At 41.5% G+C, this 8,846-nt stretch overlaps 1 protein-coding gene across 1 annotated transcript; it reads left to right on the top strand.

Moving 5' to 3' along the window:
• Nucleotides 1–273: 273 nt before the first annotated feature.
• On the top strand, nt 274–3,678 carry LOC100499581 (type-4 ice-structuring protein). The gene is made up of 4 exons (XM_021572216.2): nt 274–368; nt 1,847–1,913; nt 2,724–2,835; nt 3,092–3,678. Exons 2-4 carry the CDS (start codon nt 1,865–1,867, stop codon nt 3,291–3,293), a joined length of 363 nt encoding a protein of 120 aa, XP_021427891.2. The 5' UTR covers nt 274–368; nt 1,847–1,864; the 3' UTR covers nt 3,294–3,678.
• Nucleotides 3,679–8,846: the final 5,168 nt, after the last annotated feature.

Here is an 8,846-nt window from a genome sequence, read left to right as displayed (position 1 = left end):
CTTGTTGTGTTTGAACAACTTGGTTGTCATTCTCTCTGTTTTGTGTTATTTCTCACGAGGAAATATCCTGTGTACATTTTCTTTAACCAGATGCTTTGACAAGACGCCTACTGCGTTTGAGCAATCAGCACTCCTACACAAGAGGGGGACTCTTGGACTTTAGAGTGGATCACACCAGTGGCAAGCTGAGCAGCAAGGGTCAGCCTGCAGTCACATGCTAGAACAAACATCCAATGATAGTCCAGTACTTCAACCTACGCAGCCATGGGGCTTGATCTGGGGTGGCCCCAATCGTTCCTGAAGGACTATAAGACATTTGGGAGGCCCAAGGAAAGATACCGTCCGGCCTAAACTGTCCTGCAATTCAGGTGAGTGGTCCTCTCTCTTTTTCTGCCAAGGAACTCTTATGTTTGATATGGTAAAATATTTGATTTTCTTGCAATATGTTGTTTAGTAGTAAAAACATAATAACTGATGTGCATTCAATTGAAGAGGGACATTTCTTCCCAACCAGATTGTAAGCTGCTCATTTAAACGGTGTTGTTATCAGCAGTAGTTGAGAAGGTGATCTTTAAAGTGCTTGATAGATGTTTCATTCCTGTGTTTTAAGAGGTAAACTGTCAATATGAATCGAGATGATTCTTCTCAGTGAATTCAGAAAGGCAAATAAAGATGTAAATGAAACAGAGTCCATGTTTAATTCCATTACACATTTGCTCAGACAGGCAGAAGTTGCAATTTACTAGGGAGTCAGGGGTATGGGGTATTTTTATTTTCTTTATTTGAACCTTTATTTAACGAGGTAAGTCAATTAAGAACAACTTCTTATTTACAATGACGGACTACCCCAGCCAAACACTAACAACGCTGGACAAATTGTGCTCCGCCATATGGGACTCCCAATCACAGCCGGTTGTAATACAGCCTAGAATCGAACCAGAGTCTGTAGTGACACCTCTAGTACTAAGATACTGTGCCTCAGACCACTGCGCCACTCAGGAGCCATGACTATTACTATTACTCCATTACTATTAAACCAATTAATTATGATTTGAAATCTTCCTGAATTAACTGAGTTAAGTTTATCTGATCCCAAACCTGCCACTGAGTGCCCTTATTTGTTATACCAAGAGAAATTCCTTGAAACCACAAAATGCTTTAGGGGTGGCAATCCTACCACCCGGGAGTGGTGGGAAAAGTACTCAATTGTCATACATGAGTAAAAATAAAGATACCTTAATATAAAATGACTCAAGTAAAAGTCAATGTCCCACAGTAAAATACTACTTGAGTAAATGTACTAAAGTACAGTGGTGGAAAAAGTATTCAATTGTCATAATTGAGTAAAAATATAAAAAGTAAATACTATGTGTCTACATAAAATTCCTTATATTACACAAACCAGACAACACGATGTTCTTGTGTTTTAAATATACGGATAACCAGGGGCAAACTCCAACACTCAGACATCATTTACAAACGCAATATTTGTTTTTAGTGAGTCCACCAGATCAGAGGCAGTCGTGATGACAATGCGTTGTGTGTGAATTGGACCATATTTCTCTCCAGCCTGAGCATTTGAAATGCAACAAGTACTTTTATGTGTCAGGGGAAATGTATGGGATTAAAAAGTACATATTTTCCTTAAGAATGTGGTGGAGTAAAAGTACAAGTTTTCAAAAAATATGAATAGTAAAGTAATGTAAACATACCACCAAAAAACGACTTAGTAGTAATTAAAATTATTTTTACTTAGTTACTTTACACCACAGCCATCCGGTGACCAAACCATGCCTCCACAGACCTATGGGGTCAAGCTAATCCTAGCACTTTCTTCTCTCCTCAGGTGCCATACTCAGCAGCCATGAAGTTCTCCCTTGCCGCCCTAGTTGTCGTGCTCGCTCTGGCACACGGTAAGTGAAAAATCTTCATAAGTGAAAGGAACACTCTGTCGTTAGCTTCTCCCCTGTGGTGGCACTCGGAATTAAATACGCAATCATAGCTGAAACAAAAACACGTACACACACAGTCTCATAGATTGCATTCTGTATGGAGAACAACTGCTCTTTCCCTCACATAGACTGACCAGGTGAATCCAGGCGAAAGCTATGATCCCTTATTGATGTCACTTGTTAAATCCACTTCAGTGTAGATGAAGGGGAGGAGACAGGTTAAATAAGGATGTTTGAACCTTGAGACAATTAAGACTTGGATTGTGTATGTGTGCTATTCAGAGGGTGAAAATATTTAAGTCCATTTGAACGGGATATGGCCAGGAGCACCGGTTTGTGTCAAGAACTGCAATGCTGCTGGGTTTTCACGCTCAACAGTTTCCCGTGTGTATCAAGAATGGTCCACCACCCAAAGAAAATCCTGCCAACTTGACACAACTGTGGGAAGCATTGGAGTCAACATGGGCCAGCATCCCTGTGGAATGCTTTCGACACTTTGTAGAGTCCATGCCCGATAAATTTGGGCTGTTCTGAGGGCAAAAGGTGTTCCTAATGTTCGGTATACTCAGTGTATAATACAACAATACTGAGAGATATGCAACATATAGGAATATTATATTGCAGAGTTGGTGGATTTATTTATAACTCATGTATTTTAAATTACTGTATGTAGATAGAGTCTTGTATGTGCTGTTGTATGCTGTATGGGCATAAATGGTTTGAGTACAATGTTGGAATATGTTAATGAAGTTATCCTCTGGCTACCCATAGGAAGCCAAGCAGCACAGTCCCCCGAGGTTGAGAAGCTGGCACAGTATTTCCAGGATCTGTCAGCTCAGCTGACCTCCACCACTCAGGAGCTAGTGCAGAAGATCCAGTCAGAGTGAGTGACATTTTTTAAACAATTATCTGTGGAAAAAAAACACAACTCATCTTCATTGTTTTGCATAATTTACAATAAACAGCAGTCAAAAATAATGCTAAAGAATGGATGCTTCGCAACAATCATATACATTAGATTAAACATGCTAATGACCTGCAAAAGCTTTAACAGGAAATGTGTTTCGATCTTATTTTCAAATAATATTTTTTGGCTTGTCAATATTCAGACCACTAACCACCAGCTTCCTTCCAAACAGAACCTTTGTAGAGGATGGAAAGGCCCAGCTGCAGCAGATCCAGGCCCAGCTGGCACCCCTGGCCGACAATATGCAGGCCCAGCTGAAGCCCCTGGCTGAGAACATGCAGGCCCAGCTTAAGCCTCTGGTCGACAACTTCCAGGCTCAGATAGAAGACCTCTTCCGCAAGCTGATGGACCAGACCAAGTCCCTCGGCCAATAAAGCAGTTATTTTTCAATAACCTTATCACCTCGGACCGAATCAACAGCTCCATGGGCTTACAATCAGTCAAAACCAATCCAACAAGAACCCGACAAGCTTCCAACCCTCTGCTTAAGTCAATCAATCAATCAATCAATCAAATGTATTTGTAAAGCCCCTCTAACATCAGCTGATGTCACAAAGTGCTGTACAGAAACCCAGCCTAAAACCCCAAACAGCAAGCAATGCATGTGTAGAAGCATGGTGGCTAGGAAAAACTCCCTAGAAAGTATTTTTGTGCCAAGAAGAATGTGCCAAGACGAATGTTGTTGACATGCAAAGACAGACAGTAGTAATCCAGAACATCATTAAAACTTGGAAACTGGTTCTGTGGCATCTATTGTAATTTGTAGTCTATTAATTTTCACTGAAATTAGTTTCCAGTCATACATAAATTCACATATTTGTTTGGTGTACGATTATTGAAAATCTGTTTAATTCCTCAATTTAGGAATTCTAGTTTCAATAACCCATTTTACTCCATCACAGGTCATACACTACCAACCCATTCCCTCGATTAAAACATCAATACACTCCCTCCGTAATTATTTGGACAGTGAAACAAAAATGTATACTTTTGGCTCTTCTCCAGCATTTTGTATTTTCGAGCAAATGTTAAATATGAGGTGTCAGTACAAAATGTCACCTTTCATCTGAGGGAATTTTCATATATATCGTTTTTACCGCTTTGAAATAAAGCAGTGGAGAACTGGGTTGTCGCTACATGGTATACAGCTACATAATCAGGAATCAAGGTAAGACCCAGGTGCAGACTGTCGAGGTAACAATGTTTATTGTTGCAACAGGGGAGGGCAAAGACAGGTCAAGGCAGGCAGGAATCGAAGATCCAGGGTAAAGCAAAGGTGCAGGATGGCAGGCGGACTCAGGGACAGGCAGAGTTCAGTAATCCAAAGGTGGAGCAACGGTACAGGACGGCAGGCAGACTCAGGGTCAGGGACAGGCAGAGAGGTCAGGCGGGCAGTACAGGGTGAGGATATGCAGAGGTCAAAAACCAGGAAGATGAGGAGAGAGAGGCTGGGAAACGATAGGCGCTGACAGGAAACCGCTGGTTAGCTTGAGCGAACAAGACGACCTGGCAACAAACAGACAAGGAACACAGGTATAAATACACAGGGGATAATTGGAAAGAGGGGCGACACCTGGAGGGGGGTGGAGACAAGCACAGGTGAAACAGATAAGTGTGTGACACTACAGATGGAAGTGACACCAACATTGCATAAATCGTCTTTTTTTGTTGTTGTTTCGGGCAGAATATTTTCATTTTAATTAAGCATAAACCTAAGCAGTGTCCTAACCTTTACCTAATTATTTTAACCTGCTGTGTAAGTTCTCCTAACCTATGAAAAGTCAATTCTGTTCGTAGCGGTATACCATCTAGTCCTCACCGCAAAACCATGACGAAAGTAACACGGTGTGGAAGTAACACGCCCATTTTCTCAAATAACACAGAAGCCAGAATAACGTAATGACACACGCATGTACCTAATGAGGAAGACAACCTCCCAGCAAAAAATCTGTACGCTTGCAACAACATTTCAACCAGTTATATACAAAAGTTGTTTTGAGCGAGGGAAAGTAAAAAAAAGAGTTGTGTAGAGTTGTGTTTTTTTTTTTTCACGGTTCCAGACATCAAATCAAATTTTATTGGTCACATACACATGGTTAGCAGATGTTAATGTGAGCGTAGCGAAATGCTTGTGCTTCTAATTCCAACAGTGCAGTAATATCTAACAAGTAATATCTAACGATTCCCAACAACTACCTACTACACACAAATCTAACAAGTTATCTAACAATTCCCAATCAGCTACCTAATACACACAAATCTAAAGTGGTGAATATATGGATGAGCGATGGCAAAGTGGCATAGTCAAGGTGCAATAGATGGTATAAAATACAGTATATATATGTGATATGAGTAAAGTAAGACATGTAAACATTATTAAAGTGGAATTATTTAAAGTGGCATTGTTTAAAGTGACTAGTGATGCATTTATTAAAGTGTCCAGTGATTGGGTCTCAGTGTTGGCAGCAGCCTCTCTGAGTTAGTGATGGCTATTTAACAGTCTGATGGCTTTGAGATAGAAGCTGTTTTTCAATCTCTCAGTCCCAGCTTTGATGCACCTGCACTGACCTCACCTTCTGGATGATAGCGGTGTGAACAGGCAGTGGCTCGGGTGGTTGTTGTCCTTGATGATCTTTTTGGCCTGTGACATCGGGTGTTGTAGGTGCCATGGAGGGCAGGTAGTTTGGACCCGGTGATGCATTGTGCAGACCGCACTACCCTCTGGAGAGCCTTGCAGTTGAGGTCGGTGCAGTTGCCGTACCAGGCTGTGATACAGCCCGACAGGATGCTCTCGATTGTGGATCTGTAAAAGTTAGTCAGGGATTTGGAAGTCAGGCCAAATGTCTTCAGCCTCCTGAGGTTGAAGAGGCGCAACTTCACTACACTGTCTGTGTGGGTGAAACTTTTCAGTTTGTCTGTGATCTGTACGCCCAGGAACTTAAAACTTTCCACCGTCCCTACTGCTGTCCCTTCGATGTGGATAGGGGGGTGCTCCCTCTACTGTTTCCTGAAGTCCACGATCAACTCCTTTGTTTTGTTGACGTTGAGCAAGACTTTGTTTTCCTGACACCACACCCCGAGTGCCCACTTTAAGTAAGAAATCATAAATGTATTTTCGTGAAATGCCTGGGTTCGCCGAGGATCTCTCTGTGAATAGGACAGCCTTGGAAAAGGGATTGGGCCTTTTCGCGGCACGCTTGTAAGGCTCTGATTGTCCGAAATGGTTTCAACAAGTCTTCTACTGTTGTCCTTCTTTGTAGTTGTCCGGTATCCTGTGACTTGCCGTGTAGTCCTGAAAAGAACTACAGAGTTGACTTTCCTTACATTCACTCTTGAAGAGGCTTCTTTGAAGATATCCTAGCCAGCTATATCGATGGTTCCCCAGTGGGGTGATGAGAGTAGCGTAATGATGGTTTGAGCAGAGTAACAGGATGGTCCTACTTAAATTCGCTTTCGAAGATACTTTACTTACAACAGCTAATCAGCTGTACCAGATATTGCCTGGGGAGGTAAGTTTATCGTGTCCACCTCGTGTTGAGATTCAAAGTTCAAAACATTTTAAACGTGCAGCTGCCGCTTCACGCTTTTTCCGGTCTCACTTCAGGGCGGTTACTAGTCACAGTGCAAAGTTATAGAAAACAATTATTTCTTACAGCTTCTCACATCCCTCTCTTAACAAAAACACTTTAATCATTTTTCATACTACATGCACAACGCATAGTATGGAAACTTCATATATGTACTGTAGTGGGTATACTTTCCAAGTAACAGTATTTCCTTTATAACATTTTTAATGACATCACAAAATAACAAACAAAATGACATTAGTGTTCTATAGATCGCCTCTGACCGTTCCCCATGTTCTACATTAGAAATGTTGTTCCACTATTTGCTTTTGAAAGTGTTACGAGTTTCAGCGGGAAAAATGTTTGTTGAGACAAAGCACATTCCTTTGGTGGATTTGGAGAGCACAGGCCTGGATCTTCTCCCTTGATTTACAACAGTATGTGAGTTGTTAATCCCCACTAGTTATTTTCTTCCCCCTCTATGGGTGAGAGGGGATCTGACTGAAGTTATTCATTGCAAACCTGATCTGACCTATTTGGATTCTCGTGGACAGTCATGACACAGATATTGTGCACTTCTCGCAAGCCCTTCTGACAAAGCCTGTGTTATTTCGGCCCGCAGTAGGTACAAAAGTAACGTTGTGGTAGTTCTGTTCTCTATTTCATTTGAACTCCTTTAACCTAGAAATGAAATTACAGTTGCTAATGGTTGAGTAAAATATGGTGGCTCTAGCTCTATCAATCTCTGAGTATGTAAGAAAATCGTGTACCTTTCATCCCAGTTCTTCCCCACTTTATGTATCTAGCCCCCGATTTTAAGAAGTTAAGTACAAATGTACTTATAGTGTATGAAATAAGTTAAATGTTTAGTATTTGGTCCCATATTCCTAGCATGCAATGATGACATCAAGCGTATGACTACAAACTTGTTGGATAATAATGTTACACAACTCTATTCTGGAGAAATTGGTTTTCAAACAGCTAAATTATTAATGTTCCAGTAGGTCCTTCAGGTCCTTTGGCACTGGCCTTTTAACTATCCCAAAGCCTAGGACCAAGAAGCAGGGAGAAGTATTAAATAAACAACAATCCTCAGAAATCTACACACTACCCATAATGATAAAGCGAAATACGTTTTTAGAAATGACTGTAAATGTATTCAAAATGAAAAACAGAAATTCTTATTTACATAAGTATTCAGACCCTTTGCTATGAGACTCGAAATTAAGCTCAGGTGCATCCTATTTCCACTGATCATCCTTGAGATGTTTCTACAACTTGGAGTCGACCACTGGTAAATTCAAAAGTCTACTGATTGGACATGATTTGGAAAGGCACACACCTATCTATATTGACAGTACATGTCAGAGCAATGAGGTCGAAGGAATTGTGCGTAGAGCTCCGATACAGGGTTGTATCGAGACACAGATCTGGGGAAGGGTAGCAAAACACTTCTGCAGCATTGAAGGTCCCCAAGAACACAGTGGCCTTCATCATTCTTAAATGGATGAAGTGTAAAGTGTTGGTCCCATGTTTCATGAGCTGAAATAAAATATCCCAGAAATGTTCCATACCCACAAAAAGGTTATTTTGCTCAAAGTTTGTGCACAAATTTGTTTACATCCCTGTTAGTAAGCATTTCTCCTTTGCCAAAATAATTCATCGACCTGACAGGTGTGGCATATCAAGAAGCTGATTAAACGGCATGATCATTACACAGGTGCACCTTGTGCTGGGGAAAATAAAATGCCACACAACACAATGCCACAGATGTCTTAAGTTTTGAGGGAGCATGCAATTGGCATGCTGACCGCAGGACTGTCCACCAGAGCTTTTGCCAGAAAATGTAATCTTCATTTCTCTACCATAAGCTGTCTCAAAAGTCATTTTAGAGAATTTGGCAGTATGTCAAACCGGCCTCACAACCGCAGACCACGTGTAACCACACCAGCCCAGGACCTCCACATTCGGCTTTTTCACCTGCGGGATTGTCTAAAACCAATCACCCAGACAGCTGATGAAACTGTGGGTTTGCACAACCAAAGAATTTCTGCACAAACTGTCAGAAATCAGGAAAATCATCTGTGTGCTAGTCGTCCCCATCAGGGTCTTGACTTGACTGCAGTTCAGCACTGTAAACTGACTTCAGTGGGAAAATTCTCACTTTCGATGGCCACTGGCATGTTGGAGAAGTATGCTCTTGACAGATAAATCCCAGTTTCAACTGTACCGGGAAGATTGAAAGCAGCATGTATGGTGTTGTGTGGGCGAGCGGTGTATTGATGTCAGCGTTGTGAACAAAGTGCCCCATGGTGGCAGTGGGGTTATGGTACGGGAGGACATAAGCTAGGACAATGAACA

The sequence above is a fragment of the Oncorhynchus mykiss genome, chromosome 18, assembly GCF_013265735.2.
Source record: "Oncorhynchus mykiss isolate Arlee chromosome 18, USDA_OmykA_1.1, whole genome shotgun sequence".
NCBI lineage: Eukaryota > Metazoa > Chordata > Actinopteri > Salmoniformes > Salmonidae > Oncorhynchus > Oncorhynchus mykiss.
This window is presented reverse-complemented; position numbering and strand designations above follow the sequence as displayed.

Bases quoted from the DNA above. Each gene is read 5' to 3' on its own strand.
- LOC100499581 (XM_021572216.2), top strand. From the start codon at position 1,865: ATGAAGTTCTCCCTTGCCGCCCTAGTTGTCGTGCTCGCTCTGGCACAC. The intron at 1,914-2,723 runs GTAAGTGAAAAA...GGCTACCCATAG, and splicing joins CGTGCTCGCTCTGGCACACG to GAAGCCAAGCAGCACAGTCC. The intron at 2,836-3,091 runs GTGAGTGACATT...CCTTCCAAACAG, and splicing joins GTGCAGAAGATCCAGTCAGA to AACCTTTGTAGAGGATGGAA.